The sequence below is a fragment of the Euwallacea similis genome, chromosome 7 (genome assembly GCF_039881205.1).
Source record: "Euwallacea similis isolate ESF13 chromosome 7, ESF131.1, whole genome shotgun sequence".
Lineage (NCBI taxonomy): Eukaryota > Metazoa > Arthropoda > Insecta > Coleoptera > Curculionidae > Euwallacea > Euwallacea similis.
The window spans coordinates 4716551-4739351 of NC_089615.1; the positions used below are offsets into that span (position 1 = coordinate 4716551).

At 33.2% G+C, this 22801-nt stretch overlaps 1 protein-coding gene across 3 annotated transcripts in view; it reads right to left on the minus strand.

Annotated features, from left to right (window-relative positions):
* The window catches only part of Nos (Nitric oxide synthase), a 78229-nt gene that overhangs the window by 11650 nt on the left and 43778 nt on the right, over positions 1 to 22801 (minus strand). For all 3 annotated transcript variants that reach the window (XM_066392002.1, XM_066392003.1, XM_066392004.1), the window contains 7 exons: positions 17439 to 17530; positions 13682 to 13794; positions 13092 to 13260; positions 11642 to 11816; positions 8182 to 8478; positions 2771 to 2865; positions 1755 to 2004 (listed from right to left, as the gene is read on the minus strand). In XM_066392002.1, the coding sequence (XP_066248099.1) occupies positions 1755 to 2004; positions 2771 to 2865; positions 8182 to 8478; positions 11642 to 11816; positions 13092 to 13260; positions 13682 to 13794; positions 17439 to 17530 (1191 nt within the window). The remainder of the gene's footprint in view (positions 1 to 1754; positions 2005 to 2770; positions 2866 to 8181; positions 8479 to 11641; positions 11817 to 13091; positions 13261 to 13681; positions 13795 to 17438; positions 17531 to 22801) is intronic.

The window sequence follows — 22801 nt, forward strand, 5'->3', positions numbered from 1 at the left end:
GTGAGACTTGAAGTTTTACAGCACTGTCAGCTGACCGTTCCTCCTCACAAGCTGATCCTTCTAGGAGATGAAACTTTACTCGTGAACCATTATTCCTGCTACGAGTAAAACTTTAAAGCAAGGAATTCATATTGAGGTTCTGACTACGACCTTCATTCCATGGAGAAGATTAGATTCTAGTTAAATCTGCATGATAGTCTACATTGAAATCAAATACCGGATGTCCAGACGAACCCTGGATCGCTGGACATAGGAGATTAGTATGGGAAATCGGTTTTTATTTATTTTCGCCTGCGAGGATTATCTAATTGAAAAACTTCTACGTTGAGATCATAGTACTCAAGACCGGCCGACATTCTGCATTTTTTTCAAATTTTCTAATCAGAACCGTTTTGGCTCAAAAGGCATCCAAAATTCAACGATTTGAATGACCCGCGTAACCGTTCGAGGTCACGATTGGTCAGAGTCAAGGTCAAAATTAAACAAATCTAAAGTCGTCAAGAACATAAATGTAAAAACCCCATGTCAAATGAATTTTCTCTTTTTGCCAGTTTCTAAGCAATTTTTAACGTATTTATGAGTTAATTCAGTGAAAAATCAGTGGAAAACCTGAGGATAATTGTCATGTGATCTGCTGTGACGACTCCACAGTAAGTAAATCAGTTTTTTATTAACCTTTGATGATAACACAAAGACATAACCTATATTTTTTATCTCACTCACTGGACATAATATTCGCGGGAAATTTGAAATTTAATATAGAATACACATTTCCCGTTATGATAATTTTTGAAAAATTGCGTATAGGGACTATGAAAATGAAAATATTTTTTATCAAAAGACCTCTGTTTATGGATTATAAAGATTCAATTAATTTATGTTTAATCATGTTGTTGGCGACTTTTTGTTTGTTTGACTCTGACCAATCATGTCCTCCAACGGTTATGCGAAACATTTAAATTTTTTAAATTCGGAGACAAATTACTCTAAACCATTCAAAACTCAGTCGACTTTGTTCTCTATAAAAATATAAATTGAAATGCTTCAATGTGTCAATCGCAGACCTCCACCTAAGAAACTAATAGTTTCATAAATAACTACGTTAAACTACTCCTGGCGGGTATAATTATTTCCAACCCCTCGGCTGGGCTTAACATCTTAATTTCCACACCTGACTACTCATTAGAAGCGATTATTAGCTGGAGAAAACGCGGCTGAAGCCGCTTGCAATAATCCCGGATCACACGTAACAAGTACTACTCATTTTAAGGTACTTATTAAAACTTTCTTGCAAATGAGGCACTTGCAGTAAAATTTCCAACGAAGGGGAATATTTAACGATCCTCCATCCTAAGTCTAAGCTGGCCTTAGATTTATTTTGTACTTCTCCTCTTCCGCCAGCTAAAATGCAATTACAAATTGGCTTCATGTATACGTTATATTTATGTTCAGTGCTTTCATGTCAGGTTGTTTATTTCGTTAGAAATCCTGTTGCTGTGTATGTGCAGGAATTAGTTAACGAATAAATTGAAAATTGCATTTGATCGTTCGTTGGAACAAAGTGCAAGAAATGGGAAATTCGATAGTTTTGAGGTCGCATTCAAACTGCTCGTACCATTAAAATCGAATTCACGTGTCTCTGCAGCTGCAGGTAGATGAATCGCAATATTTTAAATTCAATTCACTTTTAGCAGGGCTGAATTTATTAGGAGTGTAAAAGCGATTTCTTTTAAACTACACAAAATCAATCTTACCTCTCCATTTTCCGGAGGATCCCCGTTTCCGAATGTGGAGGTGACCACCAGGAGCAAAGCCTCATGCTCTATGTTCGAAATATCGTAATCGGTCATGCAATACACTTGAGCATTGAAGGCGTGACCAAAAATTTCACCCAATTTCTTGGCATAACTCTCGGATTTACCCGTTTCTGTGGCATAAAGCACAGTCGCTTTGATTCGTCTGGATAAAGCTCTGCCGAAGAGTTTTGATGTGAACTTGACGGCCCTAAAACGAGTTTAAGTCCACATTTCCGTGGTAGAAAATAGAAGATATAACACAATTCCATTTAAAAAGATAAAAAGGTTTTATTGAAAAGACCTAAAAATTTTATGTTTGTAACGAAGCTTCAAGGAAAAAATATAGAAATAATTATTAAATAAATAAAAATAAATTGGGAATTAATCTCACAATTTTTGATTTATCGGCTACAAATTGCTCTTAGGGTTTTTTTGGTATGATACATTCATTTAACATCTATATTTCCAGCTCGTTGATAAGTGGTACCACCTTGGCCTTACCGAAGTACAGACAATCGACCTGCAAAGGGTCCAACCAATGGAATACCTGCAAGGTGGATTCGCTTACGTATTTCCATTTTCTAATTTTATTTCTTACTTCATGTGCAATGTACCTACTTTTACGTAAACGGTGGAAATTCCAAACTCAAACGATTCCTTATGAATGTGCATTAACATTTCGGGAAAAAGGAATAACAAAAGAGAATTTCTTGCATATTATGCTGGCACTAATAGGATCAGTACATGCACAGTTCGGTCTAAAAGCTGCGTTTAAACAATGTCTCTTCATTATCAAAGGTCTATCAAAGAACGGAAAGAGTTGTTTGCGTATTTCTAAAATGAATTCTGCTGATTTTTAATTTTTCAACCTTCATTTTAAACTGAGAAGTAATGCGATCCACCTCTTTGCCTACCACTCAAAACAATAAAATATTAATCCTAATCGAAGGCTGGGGATTTTTGTAATATAATACCTGGCAATTTGTTTGAAATTAAATTTCTTCCTCGGTTTCTTGCTTTTTCCCGAATCGCGCCCCTTCTTCCAGATGTGGCACTTCCAGGCCGGATCCTAAAAACAAATCGCTACATTCGGATAAATTGCAAAGCTGTTCTGGAACTTCTATATAAAATACCTCGTTTATAAGGTAAAACACATTATGGATTAACGTTCGCATTAAAAATTGTAAACTTCAAATAAATCCAATAAACATTTTGAGTTGTAGTGATCGGTTAATTTCCAGTGGCACAATTCAATTTTAATGACCCAGCAATTATAATTCATTGCACTTTCAAATATACAAGCAAGATACTCAATGTAGACCTCAATTTGGCTTTGAAATTCCGGGAATTGAGTTTCAATGTTTATTGAGTGTTATTTGTTTGAGGGGAGTTTCAACGAAATGAAAAGGTTTATAGTTTTAAATCAAAATTGGTTTTAAGGCTTGATAGATATTGCCCATAAAATAGTTCAGTTTGGGAAAATTCTGGTTCGTAATCAGTGATTTGGAAAAATTTCATTGGAAGAATTTTTTTTAACTTGTGGTTTAACGTTAACGCACGGTAAGATCTTTACATCCAAACATGTAGTAAAACATTACCGCACGCATGTAAATGTCAGTTATTCACAAAAATTTTAATACTGTCGCATGTTATTTTGATTTTTGTGCGATAACATTTTTGACCGCACATATGATAAATTTTTTTGTCACATGGTGCCTCTGTCGGCCCTGCGTAAAGCCCCTGTATTGCACGCTAGTTTAATTAATTAAAATAAGAATTACTATACTTAAAGTAAGATTTAATAATTTTTAATTAAATTTCTTGTTACCCTCCTTGAAGAAAATAGAAAACAATATCTACGTGTTATTAAAATCGGCCGCCGTATCCTCATGATACGGGGAAATTAATAAGAAAGCGCGAACTTTCTGTAAATGCCCCGTAATTGTTTTCCTAGAGCAAAAAACAAAAAAAAACGCAACTATTAAATGTTATTAAAATGAGAGTCTTGAAACTAATATACCCGCGACGTCGCCATAATTAACAGGAAATTAAACCGTTTTTTATTCGATTTTTTCCACTCTTGCACAACAGAGAATAGAAATGTTTTATTAACCATCATTCTATGTCACCGATTTTACAATCAATGAATTTTAAATTCAATTTATCTTATTAAATTCGGCTGCCGTATTCCCATGATACAGGGACGTAGGTTTGATCTTCCTTGAGAAATATAGCCGAACATCAATTTATAGGCTATTGAGTGAGCAGTAATTTCAAATACATGAAGTAGTTAACTCAAAACTATATTCTGATAATCCTTCTGAAACATTTTATTTTAGACTCAACTGCAACGCTTGAACTTTTTGTGTTTCAAATCAAAATTAAATCCAAGCTTACTCCTTCTGATTGTTTTTGCAGATATGGCAGACGATAATTCAAGTTTGATGCTTTCCAAATTTCATAGCAAATTTATGACGTTAAATCAAGTCGAATTGTTCTCAAAATTTTCATACAATTTACAGAAAAAAATTACACATATTTCTAATATGATACACATTTGGAAGATTTAGAACCATATTTTAGAATTTTAAGACTCACAATAAAATAATAACATTGATTTTTAGAGAACACTTTAATTTGAAAAAATTCGTAACTCTGAAATATAGTTATATGCACTGTGTTTAAATAGAAAGCTGAGATAGACTTTTGTTTGAAAAGCCATATAACAAGAAAGACAGCGACTCAGTAGCTTTGTAGAACTATTTAATGGCCAAAAGTTATGGTCAAGCTCCTTTGGAAGCTTTTTTTGTCGAAGATAGTTCAATCACCTTCAGCAAGACTCAGTATGGTGACATACATACATGACAAACACATGATGAAAGGTATTACTCACTCGTGTATTTATTATTAACTGGTCTATGTTAGTTTAACATCAGTTTAGGTTAGAATTTAAAAAAAACACCTTCACGTTGAATGACGATTTTTTCTTAGCTTCTCTTTAACTTATTCAGATATCATATATTATTCTTAACTTCTTTTCATATCATCACGTTTGGAGAACATTTCTAAGATTAAAACTCCTATACAAACATATACTATAATTCAGTCTTTTTCAGTGCTTATCAGTTGAAGGCAGCGATTTGAGTTGCGAATATTAAATCAAAATCGTGAAAACCGGATTTGAAAGATTGTATTGCATAACCAATAAATATTGGAATAAGCAAGCAAAACGCATTCGAATATTTTTTACTGCAAGTCACTTGTATCGTTGATAAAAAAAACGATATATACCCGGATTTGGTTTCAGGGAAGCTGATTTAGAAAGGGAACACTCGAATAATGTCAATAAAACGTAAATCTTCTCCGAAATCAGAGACTGTATTTGCAAATTCCGTTGTTTTCTACGTCAATGCCTCTCTCTCTTTAAATATATGTCAACAAAACAGGAACAACGTGGCATATCGGGTGCAATCGCGGAAAATTGAGTAAATCGCAGACAGTTTTTTTTATATTTCCATTCAAACCAGGGGAAATTTCATGGTCCTTATAACTACATCCTAATCTGTGTGGAAAACTAATGTTGCAAATTCCCTCTTTTGTATCCCAAACTCGTTTGGTTTCCAGTCCAATGGCCTTCAAATTTTATTTCCCCTTTTTTTCCAGTCAAATGCTTTTTCAGAAAATTCTATTCCACTCAGATTCATATCTAACAAGTGACATTCATACAGGTTATTTAACTTCCCAATCAGCTTTTTATTGCACGCCTTAGAACTGGCACATATCGTATGCAAACAAGGCAGAAATCGCATAAATCGAGGAATTCTCTATATAAATTGACGACTTTCGAAGAAAATGAGTCGGCACTTACCTCAATTGAGCAAATGGTGAATTTCAGTTTTATGCCTCAAAACCCAGCCGGGATTGCGAATTTTATATTATGAGCTCTACGTGGTTTATTTTTCCAATTTCAATTTAAAAGTTCATTCCAGAATTTTTGCTTCGGATTACCGCCAAATTTATTTCTTAATCATATCCATAAAATAAAGAAAATTATCACCAGGTTCTAGAGCTTAACTTCAGCTTTGAATATTGTTGTACTCTCGAGGTTCAAATGACTCTAATATACTCAAAGCGATATATTTACTAGAGTTACTCAAATTAATCATTTTTATAAATGGATTTTGACGTAAATATTCTATATGGGACAGCTGTGACCAACTATAATTGAATTATTCAAATGATAGCTCAATGAATTTTCATTCTACTTCCGGATTTAAATGAAACATCATATATCCTAATTTCAGGGTCATGCCGAGAACGGTACAATATATTAATAAAATCGGGCTCGTCTCGGCATAAAATGCCATGTTAGCTTATTAAATTTAGAAATTTTGTGGAAATTCAGAGAAACGAAATACCGCACTGGTTTCCAAAAATATGGGAAGATCATAAATTCAAGTTCGTTAAATTGATTTGAATTTTGCAGTAAAGTTGAAGAGGAACGCTTCGACTCGCAGTTTAAACAAAACTGCCCAAAAAGAAATAACATTATCCGCCGTGGCAAAAACTACTAACATATCATAAAACAACACAAAACTAATAACATTACCTGCAGCAACTAGGAAGATAAAAATGGTATATTCTTACTAGGGAGCTATTAGTTTTGTCTCGGTGGAAAAAGCTATAAACGTAAATGTAAGTACTATCATCACTGAGGTCATCGACAGAGGTGAAGTAGCTGAGCGTCTAAGCTGATGCGATGAGCTAATAATAAATACATAGTCAAAAAGCCTAAATCGAGAAAGCTTTTTTTTCATGTTATTTGATGTAAACAATTTGTCAATAATTAGGTAATAAAATGTCCCTCATTAAAACGAAAAACTGACACTTGACCCTCTTTCCCGCACTAAGGCGGGAAAGTGGGCCTTCTTGCATACGAATAGAAATGATAAAATTTATGTTCCTATTCAAAATCCACATCCGTCTTTTTCGGCTCCTAACTTTGTCAAGGATACTATTGAATCACTGCTTTTCTTATATTATGGTTATTCAAATTTTAGGCGGCTACCTCATTTTTCATCAAGAAATGTCACATAAAACTTCTCACATTTTGAAACTCTAAACAGGGCCTCCAGGTGCAAAAAGGCCCTAAATTGGTTAAACCGCCACTTTGAATAACTAAAGTCATCCCATAACTTTCTGTATATTTGAAAACACGTCGAGGCTTAAATGTATTGCACCGAGCTAATCTCTGGCATATGAGAAACCTCGTCCCATAAATTTAAAATTAGCTTAAAGCCCCTATGGTTGATTGATTTATGCGTTTATGAATCGTAATAGCCAGCAAACCACCAGTTAGTCGTTTTAACGGATTTATTGCTTTTAATTGTTGCAATTATTGACTGTTTGATAGGATATTTTTTCTCATGTTATAATTATTTGCTTGAATAGGAACTTCAATTCCTGATAATACTCGCATAGCAACAATTTTGGAGCTTTGAATCCGTTCTCCACAAGGCACAAATTGGAAATAAATATGTATGATAAGTTTCGTGAGTAATTGCTATAAAAACTAGTAATTTCGAAACACCATTTTTCTCAGGGTTAGATAAGACAAATTACTTGAAGCAAAATTTCATCTGCTTGAGGTTTCACCCCCAGGGGGCATATATGAGGCATGACGCGGAAATTGCTTTCTATTTTACATGTGGATATTAAAATATTTTATGCGCCCCGATTACAGACTTTGCTATTATTTTCCATTGGTAATTTGATAAAAAGCTAAATCTCACAATGAGGAAATAACGTATTGCAAAGATCCCCATGTTCTTTTTTTCTATTTGGGGGAAGTTCCCTTGACACATGCAATACGCATAAAGCAGATTTTTTAACAACACATGTTAATTAAAAAGAAAAACGATTTTTTTGTCGGCCCTCGATTCGCTTATCTTTCCAACCAATTTACTCTCAGTCAGTAAATTAAAATATACAGGGTGTCCCACTAGGAACCGCCATTAGACGTTTTGGGAAAACATGAATAGCAAAGTTACGAAAATTTAGCGATGTGGTAAGAATCTTAGGGTAACTTGAAATATTTTCAATGACGTTACACTTTCGGTTATACCGGAAGTCGATGTTTGCTTACCTAAATTACACCACCCTATACGTTATTATTTTATTACATTTTATTTACTATTGATAGTTTTCGCAAAACGTCTAATGGTGGTTCCCGGTGGAACACCCTGTATTTCATTCACCGGGTCTTAGATCATATTCCATTCTAACGTACCCGATTTTTGATTAAAACAAAATTCTCAAATGAATCGCCATAAGTTTTGTTTAAATGTGGTGCGTTATAATAAAAATAAAATCCTGGAACACTCACCTGATACTCATATGCGGGCTTCAGATAATAAAGCGCCATTTCCTGATGGAAAACTGGAGTGGCAGAGCCAGAAAGTGGAGGAACTATCCAGACCCAATCTGCAGGGCACCCATTTCTGAGTCTCACTTCGTTTTCCAGATGTTTCATAAAGGATTCGGAAGCGGTGTGATGGTCGACAATGGTAACGCCCTTTTCTTGAAAACTGTGCAGCACTGCCAGATTGCATTCGACCATTGCTTTGTCCTTCCAAAGAGTCACTGGAGTCCGAACGTCCAGGCCCATGTTTAGGGCCACTGTCTGAAAAATTAAGTAAATTGTTTACTGTTTATAATGAATCTTAAAAAAATTAATATGGGTATTCTTGAAAAAGCTTTAACTGCAGAATTGTTAAAAAATTATGAAAATCATAAAATTTCTATAATATTAAATCCAGTTGCATGAAAATCTGGAAGAGTACATTGGACACTATTTTTAGTATCCTTCGGCAATTATGTTGTTTAATTCTGGGGCTACCCAAAAGAACGACATTGGGATGGATAACACCTCCGCAGAAAACTTTTATAATCAAATCAGGCATGAAATTTTTTTTAATTTATGTTAAAAACTTCATTTTGAGGATCAGACAGCTTCCACGAAACATAAATAATCAGCGATGTTGTCATAAATTTTATAAAAATGAGAGCTTTTAAAGTAATTTTCAAAATTCCTTTTTCTTTAATTATTATCCAACTTAAAAAGATCAACAGAACAAGTTTTAAATTCTTGTTTAAACACCCACAACAATCTGCTGGAGTTTCCTTAGCTTTCAATCTGTATCAAGATGGAAGCCTTCATCCAACCCGACCTTACTGAGTCTTCCCAAGACTTCCCACAGGAAGAATGCAGGGATGTCCGTCAGGAAGTGCCACAGACAAAGAAGTCTTAGGCACAGGTTTTGTGAAGTCGCTTTTGCCTTCCAGGAGAAACTTACGCCCTTTGAGGGAGGTAGGATAACGTCCTTTACACAGAGAATAAGCCACCATGAGGAGGAAGCCCTCGTAGAGTGAAAAGGAATGGTTTAAGAAGCGAAAAGGGTCCCGTAACAGGACTTTCTCGTTCATTACTACTATTAGAAAATATTGTCACTTATAATAATTTTCTTCTTAATATGTCCGATATGGTTCAAATTATGAAAGAAAGTAGATAATTTTGTTTAATTAGACAAATTTTTGAAGGGTTTCTTCAAAAAAGACATCAATTCATTGGTTCTCTTATTAGGATCATCGAACATATAATAACATCCACAGAAGATCCAAAATAAGGTCTGGCATGGATATCTCATGAACGGCAATAGAAACCGAAGTCGTTAGCTGAGGAGATTGTTGCACGAATTCGATAATAATGAAATGCTGAAAACACATCCTAAAATTAATTTGACTTTTTCCCTTTTTTTCTAAATTGAATTCCCAAATTTTTATTTCTTTTTCACCGCGTTATTATAGCTTACTGAAAGAAATCCCAAACGTTTTTACATTTTTTTCTACCTTAAATAACAATGTGAACTTCTCTGATTTTCTATTACTATCAGTAACTTATTTTTTCCATTAATTTATTGTCATGATAGTACGATTCTGTCAATAAATAAATTGGTGTATGTTGCTCATCATTTCTATAATAACAATTTTAAATTTCTTTCCATAACTTTTTCCAAATGTACGTACCTGGAAGTTCCTTATTAAAAAATTAAAAGTCATATTTCAATTTTGAATGGTGGAAGTTTCAAGACGTGGAAAGACCTAAGAACTTTGAATAAATTAGAATGCTAAATCGAAGTCTCAGTGTATGTAGGGAACACATGCAACAACATCGAGACAAATCGGACATTTTTCAAACGAGAGATATTCTTAGCAAAACGTTTCAAATACAGAAATGCCCACTTCGGAGAAATCTGGAAGTCGTAAATCAAGAACTTTCGCTCACAAATTGATAATGGATCTAATCCATGGAGTTCGCTTCATGAAAGCTAAAAATAGAAATACGATTTGCAATTTGAATTCGCAGATATTTTACGTGTAACAGCTTTATCTTCTCTCGTAGTTAATATCATGTCTCCCGGCTATTAAACACAAATTAGGGAAAACACTGCCATTTCATGCATTTTTACGGCTGCCATGAATAATAAAAGAAGATTTCACGACCCGCAAATAAGGACATAAATCCTCCAGCAAAAATCGGCATTCTCTTAGGGATGCTTCACACAGACAGGATTTTGCTAAACTGATTACGTCCTCTTGCTTGAATTCTAACTATTTAAATAATACGTGAACTCCCGACTTTTATCAAAAGTTGAACCTTTTCAAGCGGGCGCAAAGCTCCAGAAAGGTGAGTTTTATGAGTTCATTAAGCATGCCAGTAATGTGTTATGCAATGGAGCTAATGAAAGAGAAAGGGAGAAACTTATAATCTCAACAATAATATTTTAATCTCAAGTCTTTAGAGTTCAGCCAGAAACAGTTTAACCTGTGAGGTGTAGGAAAATGAAATATTATCTATTCGGGGAGAAAGTCGAAAATTTTCTTGAACTCAGATTAGGCCTTAATACATTATTTCTAACGGATTTCTTGAAATTGAATGATGTATGGTCCATAATAAGTGTGCTTTACCATAAATGCTATAGATTTTTATATGTCTAGTCTAAGATATTGTTCTTATGAACCAGATATTAAATTTAAAGCAATCAATTATGGGTAATGCCATAAAATTTTTATATGTAAAAAGACCCATTTAATATAGCAATAATAATCAGGGTATTCCATTAAAAAAATGCCAACTAAATATTATTTTAATTTAAAATACATTATATATTTGTCCACATAATCCGCGACTGGTCTACATTTGCTTAGTGCTGGTTTGAGATACACTGATACACCCAACTGATGCATTATCAGTTCCCACTGGGTAATGCTTTTGAATTATGAATAAAACGTTTTACCTTTTTCCGCAATCGAATTTCAACATGCACTGTGAGAATTTATATTCAATTACTTTATCCAATTTTATGTGACAACTTATTTGGGGAATTTTAAAGTGGAAGTTATTCAGTCAAGAGGCAGTTGCAGAGATTAAAAACTGAATGAAAATAAAATAAGTTCACTATTTTCAAAGACGATAAACTAACAACGAAGTGTGAATCATATCATCCTCGGTTATGTGATAGATTATATTAATAATATTCCGAAATTTACTAATAGCTATATAAGTAACGCTAATAACTTAATTTTTATTATCAAGACATTAAGACGAGATTTTAAAGCTTCCCTAAATGACCACTATTACTCTTCTCACACTTCTACTAGGTAGGTTTAAAGCCAAATTTACCCACTTATTTATTGATACTTCTGTGCCTTACTGAATTTTTTACGGTGATTTTTCGGCAAGAACTTTAATATCTAATCAACGTTCAATTTCTCTGAAACCTTACCTCTAAAACATTAAGCCTATGGGTGTCACAAAGGTTCCTGCATCCAATCTCAGTGCTCATGTACCATCCGTTAAATGGGGCGGCTGTAAACTGTAGTCCCCCACAGTCGAATATCATGTTTGAGACTGCAGGCAAGGCGTACCACCTCAATCCGAGGTTCTCGAACCAACTCAAACTGAAATGTGTTTTTAATAATTGTCCACATGTTACGTAAAGGCTTGTAAATGTACTACAGCATTAGGCCTTGCATCACAAAGCAATGTCGATAACTATCGTTAAAATATTATATCATAATAAATTGAGTAAACTTATATTCTTTAATGTAATAGAGAGATAGAAACCCCGTATGCATCTTCGTGGAATTCACGGACGACTTCGTCAGGGGTCTCCATTCTTCCCTCAACCCCCAATATTGTCAACTACCCCGAACACATTTATTTCATAACGTTTCGATTATTTTGCGTAGTCCGAGCTGACCTGAATGAATTCTTCTTACAACTTGAACTTACGTAAATGATTAAAAAATACATTTTTAGTTGCCTTATTTTTTGATAAATTGGATTAAACCTGAACTATAGCATCTATACCCTTATGTAGCTGAATTCTTAAAATATGGTTTTAATTTGGACAAGCCTGACAAGTTCCGTTTAAAACTTCGTATCTATTAAACTTTCGGTTTTGTCGAGGCTATTTAAGTCAGCTTCAAACCAATTATTTTAAACTTGAATATGCAAAGAAACTGTTCTAAAATATTGAGTTCCCAGAAGGGTTGCAGTAGCCCTTAATTTTCCTTTCTCATAACATGAAATTTGGGGTTTGCTATGCTTTTAGACCCGAAATTATACTAACTTTGATGTAAGCTGTACAGTGTCCCCAAGCTTTTTATATGATGTTTATGTTAACATTTTTGTGTACATATTTTTTTCAAATAACGGTGTCATTCCTTTTGAAGAACAAACAAAGTTCTTTGTCCTAACACGAGAAAACTACGTTAAAAATAATTAACTTTCACCCTAAGGTCTGCACCGACCAAAGGAAACTCAGTTATTTACACTTGGTAGAGACACTCAAAGATGTAACGCATTTCAAATGAGTAATCAAAGGCAAAAGACAGAGAAATTAGAAATTAACAAGCTTTCCTTCGGTTATCAACATCTTTGAGCACTGAGGTTATTCAATTAGAGACGAAATTTTCCAGGACATACTCTAACCTCAATAGCTATCAATCACAACTTTCAGGGCTGTTAGCCAAATTCGGAAACTATTTGATACACAATGTAAGACTTCGTGATTGAAACGTCATGATAAAACCAGAAATGCGATGCTTTACAGGCTGACCGAAATATCCCATGGGAAATAAAGGCTGGATTTAAAGGAAATCTGAAAATATGTGCAACAGAGATCATTTTTGTGGATGTGTGTTTTCGTGTTATCGGGATTTTCAACTTACTTTGGGTGGGTCAGTGGAATTTCTAACACGTATTCCTTGGGAATGTCGAAGTAGTCCGGGTCATGGCCGTTTGCGGATAGAACAAGAGGCAACATGTCCCATCTGGTTCCTTTTCCTTTCCAGCCTAGTTTCTGGCACACTTCGGTGAAGTCCGCATTTAATGGATCACCTAAAAGGAATAATCAAGTATGAAGCACAATGGTAATCATTGAAGAGGAAGTAATGGTAAGTAGACAACACCTGATCACTGCTAAGTAAGGAGGAGACTCGATGCTCTGGAAAAGGAAAGTGAAATTATTAGAGAAAAAAACGACAGAAGTGGAAGAAAAACTGTTAAGAAAATGTTGAAAAATGACCGAAAAATACCGTCAGTATTTTGAATGAAATTTAATTGTTCTAATGAAGAACACGTCTTTATAGTTTAAAAATTTGCTATTCGTAATTACGATTGTCGCACTATTAAGCCCCTTTAAAATGCATCCTGAGTACAATCGCAACCGAAAATCTGTCATCGTCTACCGAACCAATAGGAATACATTATTTTTCCACTAGTCTCCCTTTATATAAAACCCTATAAAATCACTTTTTACCTATAACTGAGCCATCAGGTTGCCTGTACCCCGCATAACTGATCAACTGTGGATTCCAAACTCTGTAGTCGTGTTTCGTATCGGTCCTTTGAGGGAAGATTGTTATTGCTGACCTAAAGAGAACAATCATTTTCAGAGAGAAAATAAATCATTTATAACAGGTGTCTTAAATCAGACTATCCCTGAAGAACCTTTAACATTTTTTCCGAAAATTAGCATTTGCATGAAAATGAAGGGAACTTAAGAGCTTTCAAATCTATATATTTCCTGAAAATATTGTTTGATTTGAATAATTCCTTATAAAAATTCAGGTTCTTGCATATCTTATGATTTATGGGTATTTTCGCAGAAATTGTCCCAGGGAAATCATTAATGTGTTATTTATTATATTCCCAATAAACACCTTTCAATGGAAACTGTCCTTCTTGAGAATACGACGTCATTAATTAGGATTAAATTCTTTTATTGTTCTTCTTCTTAAGATTCAATTTAGCATAATTATCAACCATCTAGAAATTCTAATATTCAACTTATACCCTTAATTTTCATCTACTTTGCAGATCTAGGGGTGAAGCCGTAAATTTCGGGCCCTCGAACCAGTTTCGGTATCTGATATTTTCGCCATCAACTCAAAGCAAATATTCTCATTTCCTACTCCTATTACAGTAACTTGTATACTCCTAAGTATACAAGTTACTGCGATGCACTAGATCTAAATTTTGCCTTATCTATACTTATTACCCCTGCAGAGTTTCAACTTCAGATGATAGTTTTGCCTTCACATACACTTTACACCATACGTATTCCAGATATGTAGAATTATTTAGCAAGGTTAATCTAATTATAAAAATTTCTACTACCCCCTCCCTTTGGATTAAAATCGCATTTATGCAGAAAATTAATCCTGATAATCCTTTTATAAAGAACGGGAAAGCTCGGGCTTTCCATCTTAGCTTTAATGTCTCCTAATTAGCTCAACAGATTTAAATTATTTTACCCAATAAATCTCTGGATAGAGGCACAATTAAATGGATTTTTTTAAGTTGAGCTTACATGGATTTATCATGGAAATGTGACAACTGGATTAAACTGAAATTATTTATTCGGACCTCAACAGACCAGATACTAAATTTCCATTTATACTTTTTTCCATTTTTAGAAACAGAAATTATGAGGGCAATAACAATATATATGCAAAAGGATTTCAATGTCTTAAAATGATAGATTGAATGACCTCAATTTGCATGAAAATTGTCAATGGATAACATATTATTTTTTCCCTCCTAGATATCATTTATTCATATTTTTCTATAGTCACCACACCTCAGGCAGCTCTACTTGAAAATTGTTGGATTTTCTCGCCTCTTGAATTATACATTTCTAATTTCCAGAATATTTATTAATAAACTTTTTTAAAAATCAGGAATTCGTTAATAGAAATTCTACAACTTTCCTGACAAATCCCTGATTACCCATTTTGAAGGCGAAAACATAAAACAATCCTGCAAAACTAAAATCAACTCTCCTACCTATTCTCAAAAATCCCTTAAAACTCCTCAAAACTTTTTTTTAAGTTTCTGTTCATCCTCATTCCATTCTCATTTATCCATCATCAATTCCTCTGCAAACATATATATTTTTGCAAAATGTCTACTTAATTTCCTTTATCGATATTCCATAAATTAACTAATTAATTTTACATACCTCCGAAACGCTAATTAATCCTCAGAAAACTCTTTCTAATTACGATTTTTCAATAGTATCCGAAAGATTGTTGAAGAGTAACCTTTTCCTATAAAATCCCTGAAAAATGAAGTCCGAAAAAAATTTAATAAAAAAAAGAAAATGTATTAATTTGTCCAGAATTTAAAATACCCCTAGAACTTTTGTTTTTGTATAATTCAAACATGGTTCAGATATGTCTAAAATGTATAAAAAGATGGACGTAATTTAAATATCATAAAAAGTGTAAAATAATATGAATTGATTTGGACATTAACTTGCAAAATTCTCCTTTGGGAAATTCAGAGAAAATATCCATCACATCTAAAGTACGTATTAGAATTGAGTTAAAAATTTGTAAAACTGTTAAAAAACAGACAAGGTTTTATCAAATAGGTAGGCTTTATTAAATAGCTAGGTTTTATCAAATACAACTGTTTCCAGCAAGACATTTATAAAATTGAGTCGCAGAGAGATTCTTTGAAAAGCAGAAAACTTTGAGACAGGTTACAGATTAGATACAGAGAAAGTAATGAACTGCCTCTCGATTTGTCACCCTAATTCTCCATAGTTGGAGAGATACCGATAGTCGTATAGAAAATTGAAAGTCTTAAGGGTTATTCGAATGAAAGCTGCAGAATAAATTTACATCCCTTTTCCAAGGTAATTGTCCTTAGCACAGCCAAAAATGTACGCATAAGTTTGCCGAAATAGTGTAAGTTATAAAACTCCCAACCTCTATCGGTCTGGTATCTTATTTTACTATGTATGTAGTTTAAAAAATCATCAGCTAAATATTTTGTTTAGGTCAACTAAATACTTTTCAGAATTTGGTATAAATACTAAGAAACTCATTGTCATGCCAGATTCTTCACTTCTCAATGAAATACCTTTTTTTGTATTGAAATTGCATCATGTGATTCTCTTCAATGAATAGAATGTTAACAGCTTCACAACCTCTGGCCCTTCAGTAAATTTCTGAACTCTACAAGGTTTTACGGAGATTTTAATGAGTTGTTAACCTTGAAAGGGTAACTTAGCGGTAAGCACTAATCTCCAAATAAACCTCTGATTTTCCAAGGAATGGAAGAAACTTGATCACATCGAAATTCCTAAATTTGTTCAATGCAATCCCTTACAGAACTCCTAGTTATTTCCTTCTAGAAAAAAAATTACGATATTCTATTTTCGCAAAACATTTTCTCAGTTTCTTCCGTAAAATCCTCTATATTTTCTAATACAACCCTAATTATTGCCATCAAAGGAATAAAAAATTAACTAATATTTCCTCTCTTTAAATACCCTTAAAACCAAAAGTAGTTGAGAAAATTTGAAATAACACTTCTAATTTTACATTTCTATTTAATTTTATTCTGAAAAATCACCACAAACTTATTCTTCTTCCAAAAGTCTCGAATTATGCCCACAACTTTGCTAAATTTGACAATTATTCCCTGACTATTTCAAATCTAGTGCAGTTTTACAAAATTAGTAATATTTAGTTTGTAGTAGACTCTGAAGAGCTTTATGGAAGATCTACTAGAAATGTCCATTGTTGAGGAAACTGTCGAACATCAGCTTTACTGGATGATGCAGTTTGAACAGGAAGCTACTATAATTGTTTCCGAAAGAGATACACACCAAAAATACATTTTACAAAAAGAAATTAGAAATTTCTTAAACCATAATTTGTCATTCTCTAAAACGCAACGAGAACTTTTATCCGGAGGAGAAGTTTAATATTATATTTCTCCATAATTGAAAAAGTTATCTAAACAACGTTCTTAAAAGTTTACATTTTTTAAATCAGATTTCAATATGGCCTATACCATCCAGGGGGGCTGTTTCAAATAACCTTGTATCATGCATATTGATGAACTTATTAAGAAGGGGAAAATGTAACTAAATCTCACGTTTTTCTTTAATTTAAGATAAGCTAACTTGAAAAAAGGAAATTCGGTCTACAATTTTGATTGTAAAAATATTGTTTACTAGAGGTTGATATATGAATATAAAATAATGATGTGGCTCTTACCTGATATTGCCTTTATTTGTACTGTACTTTATGTGGTTGCACAAAGCCTCAAACATGCCACTTGTGGTCGTAACGTATCGGCAATCAAATACCTAGAAAAAAAACTTAATTGTTAACACAAAAAAGTGAAGTTAGCGAACTCTTTCTTTGAACAAAACAAACTCATTTTTGGCTCTAAAATTCGTAGGCAAATTAAGCACCAGGCAAATGAAATTCAGTTGGCGTTTGAAATTAGAATGAAAGTGGTTACAATAATAATTATAATAGAAGTTTGCTCGCTATAGCCGCTTAAAATAGTTTGTTGGGGTGGTTTTGTCTACGAATAGTTGCCCCTAACATAAGAGGAAACTATAAAAATTGCCTCGAATATTTTAGCTATGGTAATGGAAAATTTTCTGTATAACCATCAGTTTTCAAAATACGAATTTTAGATTTTATTTAGGTCCATGCTAAAATGCTTTTGACATTATTATAATAACATCATTTGATTAAGCATAAACTTAAAGCAAATTACGCTTTGTAGTATTACTAGATTTCTAATGAAACTTAACATATGTAAATATCGTTTGCAATTCACTGATAATAATGTAAATTATGGAAATATCAGCATATTGAGGTATAAGGATTATTAAATTTTACTTTCTGGATTACCCACCTATTGAAACCACATATATTTTTGTGTTTCCTTACAAGTATACATTAAAGTAGTTTTACCGCGCACATTTTCGAACTAAAACTAGCATTTAACAGCACCTGTACGGTTCAAAGTTTCATCGTATAAAAATCATGTATCAGTGTCAAAATTATTTGTGCGTGTTTGACACTGGCATGTGTGCGGTAAATTTTTAGTGCACGCGTGTGTAAATGTAATTTTGATTTAGTAACATTAGAGCAGTAATTCCATTGAACCAAATAAACTTGCCAATACAGTACATTAGTCTTCTTCAAGTTTGTATCTTTTTGTATTTCTAGTAAATTGAGAATTAATATTTCACCTTGAAGTAGAATGTAAAAGTTATAAACATTTAAGTACAACGAGCTTAAAAAGATTCCAATTTGAAGGGAATAAATGCATATTTTAATTTTTGACAAATAAAATGACACTTTTTGTCTTCTAAACCGGTAACTAAATGGGTTTTATTTCATAATTAGTTACATAATGAAAGCCGGTAACGTCTTTTCGTAATTCGGCTAAAAGTGGAACAGGCAACAGTGGTTACTGGAGTTCTGTTAATACGCAGCACAACACGAAAAAGGCCAAATTTTAGTCTTTTTTTTCCGATGTCTTCCTCGCGCAGGAAAATTAAAAAAATCATGTTTAAAATTCCTTAGGGAATACTATTTTGTGTAGCTTTAATCAGTTATATTATGACATTGTCAGTCTAAATAAGGAGAGCCTGCATCAGTCAGCTTCAAACCTCATTAGATTTTTCCTCATTTAAGTGCACCAGCTTTGCGTGAAAGAAGCAAAACGGAAATCCCCATTAAGACAAAAGAAATTAAAATCTCTTTATCTAATTGCAAACAATTAAACCAAGAGATTAATATTAGATTTATGAAATAATGTGAAAAGTAAAACACGCTTTTGGCAACTTTGCTTATATCTTATTCATTTTCGAAGTCAACAGTATTGGATTAGTTTTACTAGCTTCTTTAGAATCTATTCAAAGATTCCTTTGCAAAAGAAGCCTAAGACGTATTATGATTGAAAATTAGAATTGTCTGTAATGACCCTTCTATATCTCTCGAACAATGCGTTTTATCCCATAATATATGCGCCACTTCATTTTGTTCAAAAATTAGCAGGACGGTTGCAGCCTAAAAGGCTCTCAGGCAGCAATGACGTTATGCAGTATTTAAAACTGCTGGAAATTGAGTGTTGTAAAAACACTAATTTGATCCCTAGGAGCGTAGCAAAAATCCATTTAGTGAGTCGTTTAGTTTTTATTGCTGCTTTTCATTCCAGTTAGCAGAAGAGGTTTCAAATGGGCTTTACTAACCACTTCGGCAACACTCAAAAGCTAAAATTTGTATCCTAGATTGCAATGAAGTGGTTTTATTAAGAAAGAGAGATTTGTCATTTTAGCAGTTAAATTATATGGGTAAAGAGTTTGCTTGCAGCCAGAAAAAAGTTTATCATCATAAATGTTTTAATTTTTTAAGAAACCTTCTTCCAACTTTTTTTGAAATTTAGAATTACAGACTTTTCGTTTACTTTAAAATGCAATTTTTTGTAATTTCATCTCTACGGATTTTTCTTCTGAGCAGTTTCAGAAAAGAATTAAATCCCCAAGCTCGGTTTGTGGGTAATTACAACTCTTCAATTTCCCACTAAAGACTACAAAGTTGTTCCCAATTCTACAGGTGAGGCTTACTGACTCTGTATAATCGTTTAATTCCCAAGTTGTCTTCCAAGATCAACCAAACTAGCAAAACTAGCGGCTAATTCTCCTAACTACCTTCTTATTCTCAAATGGCTATAATCAATGCCATCCATTTCCCTGAAGAATCCAATTTAAAAAAACGTCCGGTCGGACAGTATCGAAAAATAATCTGGCGAGCTAAACTGCAGATTGCGTGATGTAAAAGTGATAAAGAAGTGGAAATTACTTAGTTTTTTCCCACTGCCAATAAATAATACAAAAAATAATACCTACGAAACCTTTTATTCTGAAGCATTTTTAGGGATTTTCCTAAAGACTTTTTAAATTATTGGGTAAATAGGCCAATAAATCATAACGTTTGGAAAATAGGGATAAGTTATCGTAGTGTGTAGCTAATTTTGACGAATGGAGGAGGAAACGTGTGAAACTTGAGCATTGAGATTGAAAGAAACCAGGCGAAAGTTTACAAATCTTTGCGTTTCTGCATTAAGGAAGTAAAATAAATTAATTTAAAAAAAAATTAGCGAATTATCAAAGAACTAATGCGGACTGGTCTCTTTTAATTTCTACTAGCTTTGTGTTTAGATTCGCTAATGTTTATAGTGGAAAAATGGTTTAATAAACTTGCTTTAGAATATTGAGAACTGTGTTAATGCAAATATTTTTGTTGAAATTCAATTGTGTGACAGATCGCGTTGGATCTACTTCTTAAAATTGGAATTATATTAATCACAAACGTTCAGCAATGAGTGGACTGCTATATCTAAAAACTCAAAATAACATAAATGCATAAATTTATTTCACATATAAAAAAGTTCGGAAACTTTATCACAAAATTTCATAAAAAAACCTAGCTATGGTGACATCTGCCCTGAGATAATTTGGACAAACTAATGGTAAAATTTATCGCCCAATAGTGGACATTGAGACCTTAAGAATATCGACCTCAAAAATCACCTACACAACGAACATTATAAAATAATGTAAATATTTGCGACATTAAAATAATATTAGACAAAAGATTAAAATTCCTCTGAATGTTGCGGGCAATAAAAATAAAAAGGATAAATTGGTTCTGTTAGAAGAACGTCTGTAAATTTATACGACAGCGAGGGTGACAGATTGTATAGGGGTGAATGTGATAAGTTGATTGTCGGAGAGACGTGGATCTATTTTTCCAACTTCCTAAATAATTGCGTTTAAGTTGAAGATCGTTGATGTCCTAGTCACTTTCAATATTGTAAGTTTTCTTCTAGGTCAGTCCATGATCGGATATATTTTTTTCAAGTCAAAAAAAGAGATTCGTCACAGTATCTTGTTTCTGGAGACCGACCGATGTGCGTTTCGGACGCAATGTTAGTTACTTTAAACAAAAAATTACATACAACACAGATAAATCAGGTCAGATAATCAGCATAGAATTTTTGACGATTTTTTATTTTAACATCCAACGAAGCACCTTCTGAGTAGGTAAACTGCTGTCACCATTCTAAAAAGCTCTTTTTGAAAAAAAATAACTGCGATTTATATTATATATTTGCAACGGGCTATGATCTACTTTGAGGGGAAAAATTTTCGCAATGGTGAATGATTTAAAAAAAAATTGTTATGTATCTCTTAATTTAGTTTTAGAATAGTTTTCTCTTCTCTGAAGAAGTGGAGGTTAAGTGGTATACAACCTTATAGTAACTACTTGCGGTATAACTAACCTGAACTACCTACTACCTCAAACCATTAAGTTGAGTATGTAAAATGTTTACTGACTATAGATCATTAACTAGCAAATGAAAATCCATCAACATATGGAGTAGTAATACATTTTTTTCTAGGTAAAGTTGTGTTACTTAGTTCTATACAAATATCCGGGAACTGAAAATAAACGTCCAGTAACTAGAAAAAACATGGTCATCCCTAGTGTTATTGTTCCATCGAATTTTTTGTCTTAAAAAAGCAGGGAAAACGTTATTTTAGACCTCAATAATATAATACTGCCTACTCAACAAATTATTAAAGAAATTCTTTCTCAAACGGATTCTTTCCATATTTTCTTTCACACAAATAATAAAATAATTTGTGTTATGACTTCTAAGACTTTTATTTTTTTAGAGAGAATGAGAGATTTATTTAGACAGCGATTCCTCTTTATATCCTGAAGGCATTTTTGCCATTGCCAAATAGATAATATCAACTTGTGAGATTTTCATCTCATGTAATTCGAATGAATTGCAATATAATACGATAAAATAGTATCAAATAAACAAAAGGCCTATATTTATATTTATTTATTTCTGTGTTTCCTGGCAGCTTCAAAATGAAATGCAAACGATTCGGAACCGAATCACAATATAAATGGAAACGTTCATATTTAGAATTCGTCCGTTTTAAATTAATTCGATTTTGCGAATCTCGACTGAAGGTCCCCCCGAAATTAAGGAAATCTCTTAAATATTCATGAGACTTAAAAATTTGCATTGGGCCATCGTTTTGGGTGTAAACAGGCAAAAAAACGGGCCTCGACTTATTCATGTTTAAGATTCACTGCCCCTGACATCCGAAACTCTATTAGCTTCCAGCACATTCAAGTACAGTTTAATAGTAATGATGGTCTTTAATTTAAAAATTACGTTATAAGAACATCTAATGAAATGGCGTCAGCAAAAAAATGTGAAAAATATCTACGAGGGGGTATATGACCTAATAAAAACCAGCGTGCACCTACCCACAATTTTAAGATAATCACAAAATGTTTAGAAGCAACGTTTGGAAATAAGTTAATAGAGACCAGAGGACTTGTTAAGTGGCCAGCTCGCTGCCCAAATTTGGCGCCACTTGACTTTTTCTTGTGGGGCTATCTAAAGGATACTGTCCATTTTTTCCAATCTCAAAATTTAAATGATTTAAAGGCAAGGATAAGAACGGTTTGTGCACACGTTACCCTTGCTATGGTTAAGGCCGTTAATAGAAGAATAGATGAATGCC